The sequence below is a fragment of the Octopus bimaculoides genome, chromosome 2, assembly GCF_046866305.1.
Source record: "Octopus bimaculoides isolate indiv1 chromosome 2, ASM4686630v1, whole genome shotgun sequence".
Classification (NCBI taxonomy): domain Eukaryota; kingdom Metazoa; phylum Mollusca; class Cephalopoda; order Octopoda; family Octopodidae; genus Octopus; species Octopus bimaculoides.
The window spans coordinates 112,772,818-112,792,021 of NC_142929.1; the positions used below are offsets into that span (position 1 = coordinate 112,772,818).

Sequence of the window (19,204 nt, forward strand, 5' to 3'; positions counted from 1 at the left end):
CTGGCAATGATCTCGCTCGAATGACTTTTCACGTGCCAGGAAAGCAACACTGGTAATATATATATATATATATTTATATATATATATATATATATATATATATATATATATATATATATATATATATATTATACATAACAGACCTCTGTGTGTGTGTGTGTGTGTGTGTGTGTGTGTGTGTGTGCATGTGCGTGTGTGTGTGCATGTGCGTGTGTGTGTGCATGTGCGTGTGTGTGTGTATTTGCTTTTCACATGAAAACGGCTGTGCAAATTGCTGCAATACTTGGGATGCATGAATAATTTGACCTCAGATACATAATAGGGTCATCAATTTATTTTTTTTTATTAAAAATAGATAATATTGCTTTATATATATGATTCACTTCTTTAAAAAGGTTTCTCAATGTCAACTTCCGGTATTGATGTAACAATGGTGACATTTTCCATTCTCATTTGCGAAATTTCTCACTCTCTATCTTAATGTTTTCATTTCAAGTTTTAATTCACTATTTGCAAACAACTACAATAAATTACTGAAAGAAATATTTCCTAAGTTCATAAATTTAAATATTCGGCACAAGATAGTTTTTAATGAGCTTTTTTGTTCATTTGATTTTTTCATTTCATATTTATTTCATTCATTGTTTACAATGTTCTTTTCCCCACCCCCATACACACACACTGTCTCTCTAATATAAACACACACACACACACACACACACACACACACCAGGTCTCATTTCGTTATTACACAAATATCACATCTGAATTTTGCAATTCAACATGGAGTGTCCAAAAAAATATGGATATTCTTTTGCTTGAACCCGCACACTTTATTAACTTCCATAAAAAATTTTTCATTTATTTTCTTTTTGCAGTGTTCAGCTCTATGTATTTGTAGTCAGTCACACACACACGTGTGTTTTTGTATGTACGTTTGTATGTGTTTGTGTGCGTGAGAGTGAAGGGGCATGTTGTCATGTATATGTACATACATAAGTACATATGCATACAACTTTTTTGTATGTATGTGTGCATGTGTGAGAGAGAGAGAGAGAGAGTGATGTCTAAGTGACACTCTCTCTCCCTCTCTCACACACACACACACACACACGCATATATACAAAAAAGATATATGCTTATTTATTTATGTATGTACATATACACGACAACACACCCCTTCCCTCGTGCTCTCTCTCTCTCTCTCTCACACACACACACACACGTCCATTTTAGCTAATGTTTGATATTCTGTGTGTGTGTGTGTGTGCGTGCGCGCGCGCATGGAGGCAGCATTCCACAATTGACATTTATTTGAATCACTCTTATGAAGATATTCGCATAACTCATTTTTTCATTTAATCTCCATTTTAATTTTCAAAAAAGTTTCCGAAGATGTAGATGATCAGTTTTCTACAGTAAAGCAAAGATGAGCACAGGTAGCCAGAGTCAATGTTGGATTCTGTAACTCTGTTAACTCTGTTAAGTATGTTTGCAAATATATAAACAAAAGTTTAGATGCTGCAACATACACTCTTATGCAGAATGGCAGTCAGCAGATAAATAAAAATGACAAAGTTGCACAATATGACAGAGGAAGATACATCAGTACCAATGAGGCTTTTTGGCACATCTGCAATTTTCCCATTCATAGGAGGCACCCAGCCATCATTCATCTGAGTGTCCATCAAGAGAATGGTCACAGGGTTATCTTTACAAAACAAACAGCCTTGCAACATGCACTTTCTCCTAAAGAAACTACCCTTACCGCCTTTTTTAAGCTGGGGCAAGTAGATGAAGATGCAAGAAAACGCCTTTACCCACAATTACCCAAGTATTACACCTGGAGAAACAATCAATAGCACAAGAGGAAATGCGGAGCTGATACTCTTGCCAGAGTTTACAGTGTCCACCCAAGTCAAGCAGAATGCTACTACTTACAGCTCCTTTTGCATGAAGTATGTGGTCCCAAATCATTCAAAGATTCGAGGAGGGTAAATGGTCAAGTGTGTATATAAGTAAATGGTCAACTTATAGGGAAGCATGCTATCAACAAGGTTTTTTTAGAAAATGATGAGCATTGGGACCTTGCATTGACTGAAGTATCAGATTCTCCAAGGAAACTCCATAACCTTTTTGCAATTATACTGAACATGTGTCAACTTTGCAGTCCCTTACAGCTTTGGATGAAACATCATGAGGACACAGCTGAGGACTTAAAATATGCAATTCAACAGGCAAACCCAAAAATCAATATTCAATTCTCTGAAACAATTTTTAACTAAGCACTGATTGAAATTGAGGATCAAGTTTTGGCTATGGGAGGCAAAATTCTGCAAGAGTCTGACTCAGGACTGCCAAAAACAAATTGTCAAATTAATGATTTAACACATAGCAAGAGAGACAAATTATGACATCACAGAGTTGGCTGCATTTGTGAATGAACATGAACCTAAACTTCTTCCAGAACAATGCTGTGCATATGATAAAATTATTTTGTCAGTCAGAGACAAAAGCAGAGGAATTTTCTCTTTTGATGCTCCTGGTGGCACAGGTAAAACATTTGTAACAACATTGCTTCTCTCCAAGGCAAGGCAACAAAAAAGAATTGCAGTTGTTGTAGCATCATCTGGCTTTGCTGTCACCATTCTCCTGCTTTTAAATTACCACTAAACCTGGTCACAAGTGACAGTCCGATTTGTAACATAAGCAAAGGTTCAGATTCAGCAGAAGTGTTGTGCCAATGCCACCTGATCATTTGGGATGAATGCACCATGTCACATAGAGGTGCAACAGAAGTTTTTGATAAGACCTTATAGGACATAAGAAGGAACAATAAATTTATAGGAGGAGTTACATTAGTTTTATCAGGAGACTTCAGATAGACATTACCAGCCATTCCGAGATGAACAAGATCTGATGAAATAAAAGCATCCATTAAGTCTTCACACCTATGGAATAAAGTACAGAAATTCTCCTTTAATACTAGCATGCAAGCTTTATTACATGGGGACCAATGTGCAAAGCAGTTTTCAACCTGGCTCCTCCAATTAGGAAATGGGAAAGTACCATTTAATGGGAATAGTGATATCAATTTGGCTCATATTACTATCATGGTGAATTTCCCAGCTGAACTGTATTTCCAGACTTAAGTAATTATTATAACTCACATAACTGATTGTGTGAAAGGACAATTCTTACTCAAAAAAATGAGACAGTAGCAAGGATTAACCATGAATTAATAAGATTTCCACAGTCACTAAGGAGTACAAATCAGTTGATTCAGTCCTTGATGAAAATCAAGCTGTCCATTACCCAACAGAGTTCCTTAATTCTCTGTAGCCACCTTGAACCCCTCCACAAACTTTTTCTGAAGGTAGGAGTCCTAATAATGCTTCTAAGAAATTTAGATCCTCCTAAATTATGCAATTGGACAAGGCTGGTTGTGATGACATTATCACCTTATGTGTTAGAAGCTACCATCATGACTGGATGTGCCTCATGGAAAGAGGTTTTCATACTAAGAATGCCAATCAAACCAACAGACATTTGAGTTCAAACAAACAGAATTCCCAGTGCAAATTTGCTATGCAATGTGTATTAATAAAGCTCAAGGTCAGACTTTGAAATCTGCTGGCTTGCACTTCATTGAGCCTTGCTTTTCTCATGGTCAACTTTATGTTGGTTGCTCCAGGGTTGGTAGTTTGCAAATCTTATTTGTCTATTCTCCAAACCAGAAAATAAAGAACGTTGTTTATCCAGAAGCTCTTATATAATTTCCTTCAACAAATGTGACAGAATTTATCTCCTTTCATAAAAGCGGTAAATTTTGATGTTAAAAAATAAATTTCTACACCCAATGCAATCCTCTCTTCCTTCCCCAACAACAATAAAAAAGATCACAAGTTCGGGACTCAATTAATCAACAAAGGAAGAGTCAGCAAGGCCAATGGAGCACTCCTCCTTACCAGGTGTACCGAACACAATCTGGTGATTACGAACAAAGTTTTCTTAGTAAAATAGGAATAAAATCTGACAGTTTCAATACTCTGAATACTGACATCTCATTAACTATCATTGTACTACCTTGGGATCAATTGTAAACAAGAACTGTTACTGGTGCCATTGAGTGCTTGATAGACCATCATCCAGTTTTGTCCAACATGAAAGATTCAGCTCATAAGATCAAATTTAGAACATGCCAGAAATTTAAGCTTGACATTCTTCAACAGAGCAACAAAGATTTCAAAAACAAATGCTTCTACATATCCTACCAAACATAGAACACTGGAAATCAACTAAAGAACATTATCATCATGTCTTGCAAGGAAACAATTGGATTCAAGAAAATAAAACACAGAACTGATTCAATGATAATGACTAATAACTCATCATCAAAAAGAGAAAAATTTGCATTGCTTTACAAAATGGCCAACAATCAGCTAGCTTAAGGAAATGCTTTACTGTTGAGAAAATTACTCAAAGCCTGAAAAACCCTATTTTCCATATTTTGTATACCACCTCTCTTCCTATGTTGATGTGCTGTAAGAGGACAGGTTTTGGGTGTCTCCAGTCATGACTGAAAAGGTTTGGTGAAACATCAACTAAGGAAGATCAGCAACTTTTGGAGTCAACAGATGTACAAAATTAGAAGAGAAAAAAAAAGAAAAAAGAACCAAAAACCAAAACTTGATCTTACTATATAGAGTTACCTGTCCTTAATGCAGAAAAACTTTCAAAAATTGGAGTCATAAACCACCTAACATAAATAGATTTTAAAAAATGAAGACCAATAACTTTAAAGACTAGTCACAACACATTCGCACACATACATATACTATATGCATACATTATGTGCAACAACACCATCATATGCATAAATAAATACATTATAAACATATATACATGCATGCATATTTGAAGTTTGAAAAATAGAGAGATGTTGTGCTACCAATTTTGTATGCCAGTAAAAAGTGGATGTTTATAGCAGGCATGCCACAAAGTTCAAATGTTTCCACCTGCATGCCTGCACAAAATGCAGGACATTCATTGGCAGGACAAAGTCCACAACGCAGGTCCTCAATTGTATACTACCCAGTATCTAAGTACTATACTACCCAGTATCTAAGTACCCCCATCCTAAGCAGAGCCTAGCTGCACTGATCTGGTGATATTGCCAGAATACATTCCAAAATGTCTTTCCTTCAGCAAGTTGGGTGGTAGGAATATTCAGTTACTGAATGGTGAAAACACTACAAGGACACTTCCAAGTTTTCTCTAAGATTTTAGTCTCAATCCTGTGATGGACAAGACTTGCTACTGAGAGATCTACCCAATGCAATCAAGGATTAGTCAAACTGAACACAAGAGTAAGCTACAAATGTCTATTAGTATATTAGCAATGATTTTCAGCTGCACTTGTCTAACATACAACAGAATGTTTTGAGACAGTACTGGACTTGACAGCCATTCTCAGACACATCACTGAAGTCAGCAAATATGTGAGATGTCATGGCTATCACCCATTTTATTTATTTGATATATATATATATATATACACACACATATGTATATATACACGTATGTATGTATGTATGTATGTATGCATGCATATGTCCACTTTTTCATGTTTGCATGAGTCAGACTGAGTTTGTTGATGCAGATTTTCTGTCCAGCTGCTCTTCCTGTCACCAACCATCGCCTGTTTTCAAGTGAGTAATATTTCCTCATAGCTGAACATCTTTCACAGAAGAATGAAACCAAAGGACATCACTTATATGATGTTAATGCTCGCTTTACAACAATCATGCAATGTCAAGGCAAAGAGACACAAACACCTATATGACAGTTTTCTTTCAGTTTCCATTTGCTCACAAGGCTTTAGTCAGCTTAGGACTAGAGTAGAAGGCATTTGTTCATGATACCAGGAAGTGAAGTTGAACCTGAAATGGTGTGGCTGAGGAGCAAACTTAACCACACAATCTTGATGCTCCTCATCTCCTAATATAATGGGCATAGTATTTGTATGTATATGTATATATATATATATATATATATATATATATATATATATATATATATATAAACAATATATGAGTATATGCATATATATGTACATGTATGTATATACGTTCATCTACATGTACATATAGATACATAACTGGGTACATGACGTGGCATATATATATTTGTCAAGAATCATGTCAGACATGGAGGAGGAGAGAAAGAGTGAGTGAGAGAAAGTAATAGCAATGAGAGAAAGGAAGGGGTGATAGATGAATAAGGAAGGGATGAAAAAAAAATCAGTGTTTCAACTCTGTGTGTGTGTACAAGGGAAGTATGTGAATGTTTGTATGTGTGATTATTATGTAACTTATTTTGAACATTATTTATATATAAGATACTACAATTAGCCGTCATTATTGATGGCACGTGGTCAGCTAGTATATATATAAATTTTAACATCCACTTTTCTGTGCTTGTATAGGCTGGATGGAGTTTACTGAGGCAGATTTTCAACAGCTGGGTGTCCTTTTGTTGTTGAACTCTAGTTGTTTCTCCATGGCCTGACATATTTTCATGGAATATTGGAAATGAATAACATAGCTTGCATGACAGTGCCTCTCATCTACAACTATCACACAACATCAAGACAAGGAGGCACAAACACACACACACCCATATACACGTACACATATACAGCAGGCTTTTAGTTTCCAGCAACCAAGGCCTGAAGCTATAGTAGAAGACACTTGCCCAAGGTTCCACATATGCATATATGTGTGGAACATGAAAAAAACTTGTACAAGAATTACTGAACAATATTTTAGCAGTTGAATTCTGTTAAAACTGGATAATGGATCTCAGACATGTGAAACATTCCATTTATTAAATGCCTCACTGAAAATAGTGGGAATAGATATTTTACTTTTTGGAGAATCAAAATATGAAAACAAATGTTTGTATGCAGCAATACTGAGAAGATCTAAAGATGGTAGTTATCAATTGGACCAGACACTATACCAAAAACTGACCATAATAATCAGCATGTCTTTTACAATGATGAAATTAAAGTTTTGTTTCTCTAATGTTCTCAGAAGGTCCAGTCCAAAATGCTACAATTTTCTTCTCTACATGGCAGATGAACTCATTTCCTTTTGTGAACTTTTCTGAAGAGCAGAGTCTTTGACAAAAGAGAATTGTAGAATGAACATACAAAACAATGGTTGACAGGTTTTCATTAAAGTGGGCTGGCATTATTCATGCTGTCGCCATCTATCCTGTAAGTGGTCCTTAGAATCAACTTAAAATGGTATCATAATGCTTACAGAAGTGTTTTATGTCAGACTTGAATGACATATTTAGCAGAATAAGTATCAATACACTCTAATTTGAAGAATATATTAATTTCATGATATGATGATGATGTTGAAAAATAACAACTGAAATTTTATTAATACAGAAAGTCATTGACTATATTCATAGATTTCTATTGTCCAATGTAAATCACTACAGTTTGGTTACCAGCAGTCACTATATTTTGATCTCTTTTTAGTTATCCGTTCTTATCATGTATCTTCTTTGTTGAAAGCTATACTTAATGGATTTAATTTAAACATTCAAACTTTTCGGATCATTTTCTAACCTTTCACTTAGCTTAACAACACCATCTGGCCCTTGGGTGCCTTCAGTGAAATTCACACTGCAGCAAGCTTTCAGACAAAGTTTTCAGTTTGAAAATAATCCCATCCTTTTTCCTAAACAGTGTCTTTAGGCCCCAAGCTATTACAAAAACTTCTTTTAAAAAAATCTCAAGTGCAAACCATTTTTTTGTTAACTCAGCCACTTTATGCAATACAGTGAAATTTCATTGTACAATTGCATTACAATAAACATACAATATGTATAATTTTAACATACAATCATAATTCCATGAATAATATCCTACCTAAAAACAAGAGCTTACTTATCTAACTCCTTAACTAAAATCTCTGAGTCAACAAGTCTCAATGCAATCATTCAACCTACTTGAAATCATTCCCGATCACCTCACAGATTTATATAGTCCTAGAAACAGTGCATCTAAAAAATAAAATGATTGTCTATAAGTGGAATGCTTGAGTGAAGGTCTCCTGGATCAGAGCTGACCCAGAGCTGAACAAAAACAACTCAACCTCTACCCTAATCAAAGATCTGTTCATGCAAGCATGGAACATGAACATTACTTTCATAAATATTGTTCAAAGTCATTCACAGCTTGTTACATGCTCACTTAAGAACATATGATGTAGCAACGTAGGGATTTATCAATATGGTCAGAAGACCTGTACCATACAAAGACTGTGATGCCAAAACTATTATTCAGGTTGTTACACTGTTTGAAAATCAAATTACATCTCTGCTTTCCCAAAATTCTTATTTCTGTTTCTAAGGTCTAAAATTTCAGACTTTAAGCTATGTCTTCTTTTGGTAAATGACAAATGTCTTAACAGCAGCATTCTTTAGATGTAGTTCATAAACCATGAGGTCACTTCAAATAGTCAGAAAGAAAAGCTGTTGTTTTATGTTAATATAAGCTTGATTGTTGTTTTTAGTCATAACAGTGCACAATGCCAACAAAGTGAAATAACAGAAAAAGGATATATCAAGTGGTGAGAAAATTGATAAGGCCACAAAGGCAAAACAATACGTATTTTCTACCATCTATGAAGAAGACTGGCAAAATACATCATGATGCTGGCCAGAATATACTATTGACCTACAAAAGGTATGGAAACATATCAGCTTTCAACTGTTTGTTTGATCCTCAAAACAAGGATGAACAGGTATTTCAGATATTAAAACAACTATTCCACTTCTTTTTTCAAGAATAAAACATACACACATATACACTCACAAGTATATACACTTGAAAAAGATGAGAAATCTCTTTATAGAATTTGCTGGTATGGGACATATAATTCATACAAAGGATGATAGTTGGGTGGAAAAGATCTAAATGGAAGAATCTTACTGAAAAGGTAGATGTGGGAAGAACTGATGAAAATGGATTTCAAAATACTGAACCACAGAAAAGATATTACAAGGGACAACAAGCATTTGAGACACTGTGCGGCATAAAACTCATCCAACCCATACAAGCAAGGAAAAACATGTAAAATGATAATGATGCCTACTATACAAGCAATTTAATTAACTCTTCAGCAAAGAGGATCCCATTGATTCACAGAAGCACAACTAAAGACTTTAGTGATATAAACCACTCAACAATTTTAGAGGTGCTTCTGCTTACAGCAGCCAAATTGTTTCTATGTGATGCCAATTTACAGCTAGGTAAACTGGGAGTTAAAAGAGAGAGTTAAGTGTCTTAACCACAGGTACAGTGGAGGATATGACCCTCTGGATTTTCTTCCACAATAAACTATCAATGACAATCAGCAGCTCCCATTAAAAAATACCTATCACCACTTTACAAACTGCTGAAGAAAATTAAGTTCAGGAAGGTAAATAGCACGTAATAGTATAGGATGGAAGAATGTGGGGTATAGTAGTATAAAGGGAGGCAAGAAGTATAATGAAGTTAGGATAGTATAGTATAGGAGTTGTGATAGTCTAAAAAAGGCAATAAGTGTTCAAAATGTGATCATTGAGAAGAAATTATGCACATATCTAAGGATAGTTATTTATGTTAGGCATAACATTTATAATGTGACAATTCTCATACTTCAGTGCATTTGAATGATGATTTTAGTGATAAGGTTTCCTGAAGTCTATATTCAAATATCTTTAATATCTTATTAGAGTAATGTTAAAATCACACAGTACATATTTTTACTTTGTCAATGGCATCGGTAATATAACTGATAATAACAATGAATGAAGTAAATAATTTCTAGGTTTTATGGCATGTAAGTCATCATAATCAGCAGCATCACGTCTGCTTTTCATGCTGGCATGGATTGGACAGTTTCAGCAAGCTGCAGGGCTGTTTCAAGTCCCAATGTCAGCTTTGGCATGGTTTCTACAGATGGATGCCCCTCCTAATAACCACATTACAGAGCAAATCAGTCCAACCCATGCCAGCATGGAAAACGGACGTTAAACGATGATGATGATGATGATATACACATACATATATATATATATATATATATATATGAGAGAGTTTTTGTGTGTGTGTGTGTGTGCATATGTTCTTTATGCATTCAAAAACTGAGTTGCCGATTTTGACGTATGAGGTATCAAAAGATTCAGTAATCTTTCAGCTACCAAATAAACTTTATTTTCATTTACATATTTTCTACGTTACCTCAACAACCAGCTATAGTTATTTGAAAGACACTGCTCTACAATGATCAGGTTCCATTGGAAAGTGAAAATAGTTTCACACTTTCAATTTGAACCAAAATTACAGTGTTGCATTACATGAGTGATGATGTGTGAATAATGAAAGAAATTTTTCTCCAAATTAGTCACATTTGCATTACAATAAAGAAAGCTGCTTATCATCTATCTATATATATAAAGGCTACCAAATAAACTGTTTTTGACACAACTCTTTTTTACTACTAAAATAACCTCAGAAACAAGGTTGGGTCACACAATTTTGAGGTCATTTCCAGGCAATATTTCAATTTGCTTCTAATGTTTCACTTTCATTTGATGTTTCACGCATGTGTAGAACTCTACTGAGACAAACATTTATGAAAATGTATACATAAATATTGTATTAAAATAAGCCACAACCAAAAAAATTTCATTAAAAGACATCCATTTCTCTATATGATTTGAGGAAATATAGTCACTCACTCTCTCTCGCACACGCACACATACATACAAAAAAAGATGTATGCATATATATTTACACACATGTATATGAAAGATAGTGTGTGTATGTGTGTGTGAGAGAGAGAGGGACAGGGGAAAAGAGAGCAAGTGTCACACATACATGCAAAAAATACAACACACACCTTCACTTGCTCTCTCTCTCTCTCTCTCTCTCTCTCTCTCTCACGCGCACACACATCCATTTCATATACACGTACATACAAGTTTCACTTTCTCCTTTCACTTCAAAGCAAATGTTGCTTTTTCACTTTCTCCTCTCTTCAAAGCATAAAGAAATGAAAAATTTTTACAGAAATTAACAATCATATGATCTCATATGATTGAGTTGACAACTTTGCTGCTTCAAACGAAAGAATGCCATAAAATAACTCCCTCTGATATGTGCATGTGCTAAAACTTCAATATGAATTGTCATTTCTTGCAGTGTGCATACGCAAAATTACAGCTCAAATCCAATTGAAATGACCTTTCTATTCTGTAATTTGTGTTTGTGATGAGTGTATTTAAAAACCTGATATTTCATATAAACTTAAAGAAGTTTTCCCACAAATCCTGTCCTTCACCTGTTGTTCTTAGCATGTCTGAGGTGACATTTGCACCCCACCTTCCTTATTTTTTACCTAAATTTCCTATGTTTTCAATACAGGGGATTAGGACTTCACCCAAAAAACACTTTCTCAATATTTTAATGTTCTCCATCCCCACCCCCAATTTCCTCATTTTTTTTTTTTTTACATTTTTTAAACTTTTTTTCTTGGTAACCCACAGAGAAAAAAAAAAGAGAGAGTACAAATCTTTAAGAATTTACTTCTTCCTTTTTTCTTAAGAAACACTATAATCTCCATCCCAAACATCCACCCATCACCTCACCACTTTTAAAAAAAGCTACAAACTCCCAATGTTTCACTTTTAGCTTTTTGGAAAGCAGGGAAGTTTCTTCAGAAATAATGTCATTGTTTCTAGCATGTCAAGTTATCTGGTGGTGGTCTGGTATTTTTCACGTCTGCTATTTAGTACAATTCTACACATGCATGAAACATCAGACAAAAGTGAAACATTGGGAGATTTTAGCTTTTCGAAAGTGGGTAGGTGATGGGTGGGTGAGGTGGAGAAAGGGGAACTAAGTGTTTCTTTAAGAAAAATTGAACTTAAAATATATATATATTTCTCAGATTCGTAATCTGTATTTTTCTACATCGATAAAAAAAAAATTCAAAAAAAAAATACAAATTAAGAAATTATGGTGAGGACGGGGGGGGGGGAAGTAAAATTTTGGAAACGTGATTTCTGGGCAAAATCATATTAACCCCCTTTCTATGATGAAACAATACATAGTCTGTGATCCTTCTTAAGAACGAAAGCACTTTTATACAAACCCATGCAAGTTGTGCCCTCCCCACCCTTCACTTTTAAACAAACAATAACTTTCATTATTACATCAGTAATCCAGTTCACTATATATCAGCTGTGCTGATTCTGCTCATAAGAAAGGAACAAATAATACTATGTGGCTGTAAGTCATAATACCTGGGTAACGCCGGGATGCATTACTAGTAAATACATACAGACATATGTTTCTTAGTATCCACTTATTTTTTTCCATGCTCGCAATGGCTTGGGCAGCTCTCTCGGTATCTTGCCTCTTATCAGTCTTTTGTCATCTGGCAAACACAGCAAGATTTTTTTTGTGTGTGTGTGTGTGTGTGTGTGTGTGTGTGTATGTATGTCATGTGTGTATATACACACACACAGAGAACATAATGAGCAAAACCCTCAGCCTGTCTAGGAAGACAGTAACTCCAAATAAAGATTCAGATCATAAAACCCTATCCAATCCTTTATGAACAAAAAAATTACACACACACACATCTGTTCCAAACAGTTTTGCATAAATGGCTATCACTAATCTCATGTATACTCTCACAATGACAAACTTAACAGGAGAATTACAAAGATATATCAAGGCTTTTGATCTGAAGAATTACCAAATGCTTAAAAATATAACCTGTATTATACATGATAAACCAAGAGATTCATCAAATAAGGCTGCAATAAGCTTATCCTTTCCATAGTCCTGTAACTTGAGTTGAAAAATGTTATGCAACAGGACAATGCTATCATAAAAGATCATAAGAAATACAAAATCAATTATGTAAGTTGATATCAAGAACTGGACTAGGTTCTGTCATGTAATAGAACAAGGTTATACCAAAAGATCTTCAGAAATGCCAAATCAATATGGGTTTAATATCAAGGAGATGACTAGGTTAGTTACAAACTAATTAAGTAGGGTTTTTCAGCCACCCATAAAAGATGATAAAATATTAGAGATTATATTAAAGATGACAGAAATAATATTAATAAAATATCCCATATCATAATGGATGTTCAATTAAATGAGGGATCCATTTAATGATGATGGGAGAGGTGACTGCAATGTTTAAATAACCCCCAAGAAAGCTTACTTAAAAAAAGAGATATAATGGGATGGATTTTTAAAAACGTATGCCACAATTATATTCTAAGTGTGCAAAAGCAATCACAAAGTCTCTACATAGTCACTTGATCTGCCAGAAATAGCAGCCTAGTCAACCTCAAATTACACCTTGCCATCTGAAATAAAGGATCAAAATAGGATGGTCACTACATGAGTGTGTTTGATCACAGGTCTGCTCAATCTGGGCAGATCTGCAGATAAACAACCACCTCGAATGTCGACGAGAAGTGCTTTCTGTAAAGGATCTAATCACAATCTTTTTCAGACTAAATAATAAGTCATTTTTAGGATGAAATTTATTTTGTTTTAGATCAGAATTTTAAATAACTAAATAAAATATTAAATATGTAAAACAAGCAACTGTCTGTAGTACCTTACACAAATATATATCTACATAATATATTTATATAAAATACACATATAATGTTATACTATAAATATATATATAATGGTCTATTTATATAAAACATCTTCATCTAACTTATTTAACAAGCAAAATACATAGATATGGTTTCTCATTTGTAGCATTCTATTTTACATATTTCATTTTATATTTTAAATCTGGTCTTCTTTAGAATCTGCAATGAAACAGATTAAGTCCAATAAATAATTTAAGAAAAATGATTACATCACATTTGAGTATGTTAACAATATTTCAAACATTTCGACATGTGATAATCAATCACTAGGAATTCACACAAATCTACGCATGAAGCAAATGAAAAACTTTATTATTATTGCTATACATTTTCACTTATTTCACAAAATTTGTTCAGGTTTCTCGTTTACGGGATAAAATTAAGCTAATGTTCCGATAACTTGAGTAGCCTGCAAAAGTGAAATGGTTTGAGTAAAAAGCCAGAAAATAGATAATATCCAAAAATAGAATCTAGCCAAGCTCTCGTGGTTAAAATAGTCATTCCTCTCTATAACAATATATATAATCAATTAGCAAATGTAATGTCCTCAACTGAGAGAGAGGGGGCGGGAGAGAGCTTTTGTATAATTAGACGCTCCTGCAAGTGGAACTTTAATGAAATATTAACAGATTTTTTCAGTAATTTCTCTTAGAAAAATAAGTTCCATCGATCTTCGAATAATAATAACATGAGCAGCAGAATTGGAAAGAATATACATATATTTGGCTATAACGTGACACCTAAATCACGTGTGGTAAATGAGTCAAAAGGGAAACAAGGTGTGCTTTATATATATATATATATATATATATATATATATATATATAAGCATGTATTATGGTGGAGAAGTGATTATTTATTATACACATAACTAATGTTAATCATTCAAATAGCTGAGTTCCGATGGTAGAAATTATTCATGTAAGCCACCTAAAGGTGTGTGTGGAAATATCATCAGCATACAAGCATTTCATTTCCACAACGATGTCATCAAAAGACAGAAAATGAAAACATAAATGAATTCTTACTGTGCGGTCATTAATTAAATTTAAGACGAAGCTCAATTTTGATGCAATTAACGATGTTAACAACATTAACAACAACAATAATCGATTATCGTTATATAAGGTAACGCCCCCTTCAGTGAATATTATTAAGACATGTAATATAATATTATCGACAAATGATCGTCAATATTGATTTCTTTCTTAGGAACGAGGCCGTTTTGTGAGGAGTGTGGGCGGGTATAGTCAATAACCTCCACCTCACTATATTACTGGTATCTGGAATGTTAACTTGGGCTGTCTTTCATCATAGGCCTGGGGAGAAACGTAGATCGATTCTCTCATGCAGACAGTGCTAATGTTGTTTTGATTGAGTTTTGTCTTGTTCTCTAATTTTTTTTTTATAACACAGACATGATGTATTCAAAAACATACCAATAGTAAATTGTAGCATTCATGCTTTTCTCAAGGACATTAGCGATCTAGACGGTTTGAAGCATTTCGAGATGAGACCACTCTAATAATAATAATGAGTTTGTCATCATTATTATTAGACGACACCTTCATCATCATAATAATAATAATAATGGTAGGCATCAACCATCATAATGAGTTCCAACTTTAGTGCAAGCTACAAACTTGTAGAGGATAGATATGACGAGAATAAAACTCAATACATTACAGTATTTATTTTCCAGAACCCAAATGGATAAACGGAAAAGCAAATACAAGAGGAATTTTAAATCAGAATGTAGAAGAACGAAACTACATGTACTATCATTTCACAACCTCTTCTGCATAACTAATAATAATCATAAATGATTCCCTCCACTGCTACAACGACATAAATTTGTAGGAGACAGGAGCATGTGACTAAATCGTCCTCAGCACATCTCTGGTACTACAGGTTTCGAATTGATCCCTGTGAGAAAGAAAAGCAATGACAGCCTTCAGGGCAATTTGAACTCATAAACTAGAGGAACTAAACGAAACACTGCAATGCGACCCGCTACCGTTTCTGTCACTTCGAGCCAAAAATGAAATTTTATATGATCGCTCGGCATGGAATAAATGCCAACTCTAGCTGGACTGTTCGAACAGCATTGACCTGGGGCTACACAACAACATAACAATGAGAGGGGAGGGCAGTCAACTGTTGTTATACACAACAGTTTAGTAATTTCTACATCACCCGAGACAGGATGAGATCCCTCCTAAATACAGTTCGTGCATGTCATCAAGTGTTATCTGATAGTATCAAAGTTTAATGATGGCATGTTTTATATATCTGCATATACATACATATATATATATATATATATATATATATATATATATATATATATATACACACACACACACATACATACATGTGTGTATGTGTGTGTGAATCATACACACTGCCACCATGTTTAGCTGTTCTAAAAACTATTTTAATAAATCATCATATTGTGACCTCAAGTAGTCAAACTGCAAGTCAGTCAGCACAAAAATGAATAAACAAATAAATAAAAAAGTTTATTATAAGTCATCGTCAAATAAATAATACGATAGATTATTCATATGGATATAAAATCATACGATCGATGCATCTATGATAATCGTTTTAACAAAATTAAGAATGCAATTTTATTCATTCATAGGGTAAAAATATCTGTAATGTCATCTCTATTTTTGCAAATATATTACAATCAAGCAGACAAATAGAAACAAGTGCATAAATATACGTTATATAATATGCACATGTGTTTATACACATCATAAATGTATATATTATACGTTTATATATATATATATATATATATATATATATATATATATGTGTGTGTGTGTGTGTGTATACAAATGTATACACGTGTTTATATATAGACATATACGCATACACGTTAGTATATATTACAATACACATAACTATATATATAATATATACACTTGATCTGTCTTTCTATATGGGTGTGTGTATGTGTGTGTGTATAAAACAAAAGATATACACAGAGAGACAACCTAAGTACTCAATACATTAAGTGCACAACTAAAGAATATACAGAATATACAAGTGTATGTATCCACACAAACACGTATATACATTTATGTATGATATAAGCATATGTAGGATTATACTCTTGCACATTTATAAACACCCGATTTGCATAGATGGTATTTGATATGTGTGTGTGTGTGTGTAAAGCATTTTTAATGTCTAGAAAATGGAATAATTAATATTTATTTATAATTGTTACTATAATGACGATCAGAAACGGAAATTTACCAAAAGATGTTAAAGCTTATATATATATATATTTGCATCATTTGTATTATTATTATTATATATATATATATATATATATACACACCCATTTGAGTGTGTATATGTGTGTACACACATGCATAACATTTATTATATTTGAGTTATAAATTTCGAAAGATAATTAAAACTGAAACACTGACGATATAAGTGGAAGCAACGAATATTCAAAACAACACTTTTGAGCAAATATTTCATGTGCCGCAGGATTTTATATATATATATATATATATATATATATATATATGATGATATCTCTACAATGTGTTGATGAGATAAACATGTAATCGCTACCAAAATAGCAAGAGATTTCTCCCCAAAGGTCTAAAGTAGACTTCTTATGGATCGATCTCCTTGGTTATATTTAAGTTTAAATTTTTGTTATATATATATATATATAGTGTGTGTGTGTGTGTATACACAGGCACATATATATATTGTATCAAAAGAATATTCAGTGAAAGCCACAGAAAATTAGATACATGTGTACATATAATATCCAGAGACATCACGAAATAACACCATAATATATAGAAAGGTATCATATTAAACATTTTGACATCTACTTAAAATCAAGTACATATGTGTGTGTGTGTGTGCACTTACGTGTATATATATATATATATATATATATATATATATATATATATATACATAATATTAGGGACAAAATCCAAAATTACAGGTAGAAACTCAATTAAAATCAATTTATAAAAAATTAAAATTATGAGTTCATGAACCTTGGTTCTTTTCCCTAAAACTATATATATATATATATATATATATATATATATATATATATATATATATATATATATATGAATGCATGTAAAGGTGTCACATGAAATATCATTTAACGATTTTATATATATATATATATATATATGTATATGTATGTATATGTATGTACGTGTGTGTGTGTGTGTGTACACAAATATATTTACATTTGTCTCAAGAAGGTAGCATATGAAATAAATTGAAAGATATACTTTAACTGACCTGCCAACAAAATTCTCTAACACACTGCTCTTTCCTGCACTTTGACTTCCAACAACAGCTATCTGCGGCAGATCCAAAGAGATGGGCACCCCGAGGGTGGCAAAAGCGTCCTGCAACTTATTCACTATAGGAATAAGCTGCTCCATACCCATATTACCCGACATTTTTGAAATTTAGAGAGGTTCCACTCAACTTCTTTCACCACACTCTCACTCTCTTTCGTTCTTTCCCCTTTCACACGTGATATAAAATAATTATTTAATAATCCTTTGTGGGAATACAATATCTGTCTGTGTCTGTCTGTATGTATGTGTGTGAGTGAGTGATCGGGTGGCCAGCTCTGACAGCTCCAACTGTGGTCAGTTTGTCATGATGGCGGAACTAGTTCTATCACTGAAATGGTCGGCTGACGTAGGGCCGCTTACATCCTACTGCAATTAACGTATTCAGCACAAAGCTGCACAATCCAACAACATAGCGAGCGTCACTACTAGTTCCACTATAACAACCACTAACAACTACTAATATTAATTAGATTATTATTAGCCGTTGTCGCTGTTAAGAAGAAAATAAACCAAAAAAAAAAAAAGATTGTTTTTAATTAATCATTTTTGTTGTTGGATAAGTGATTTTTTTTCTCCTTTTTACTATTCTACTTCATTTATATAATATATACATATATATATATATATATATATGTATATGTATTAATTAATGGAGCAAACAAATATATTACATACCACACAGTAGTATGATATAAATAATGTTACAAGGGGAGTAGACTTAATAGTAAATGCTAGCTCTGAAAAATGTCGTATGACACTCAGTGATTGCGGAGATGTTCATTCCCGGAAGAAGATTAGGACTTTCTAGGTTGGGAAATTCTTCATAATTGCTGGGTTGAAAAAGATAGGGTGAGATTTGTAAATAAAATAATCAGGATAAATGAATGGGACTAGCATTAGAAAATAATGATACTAAAGGCGAAAACTGTAGCTTGGTTTTGACAAGTTAGAAAAAATGATAGAGAAATTGCCTACGTAACATACTGAATATATTTACACGACAGCATTATGATTTCAATGATGCACATATCTAATGCACCGAATTAACTTAATCGTTATACATATTC

At 33.4% G+C, this 19,204-nt stretch overlaps 1 protein-coding gene across 5 annotated transcripts in view; it reads right to left on the minus strand.

Annotated features, from left to right (window-relative positions):
- The window catches only part of LOC106867485 (dynamin-1), a 126,214-nt gene extending 107,743 nt beyond the window's left edge, over positions 1 to 18,471 (minus strand). For all 5 annotated transcript variants that reach the window (XM_089347508.1, XM_014912368.3, XM_014912370.3 and 2 more), the window contains exon 1: positions 18,073 to 18,471. In XM_089347508.1, the coding sequence (XP_089203634.1) occupies positions 18,073 to 18,236 (164 nt within the window). In that variant the 5' untranslated portion in view covers positions 18,237 to 18,471. The remainder of the gene's footprint in view (positions 1 to 18,072) is intronic.
- Positions 18,472 to 19,204: the final 733 nt, after the last annotated feature.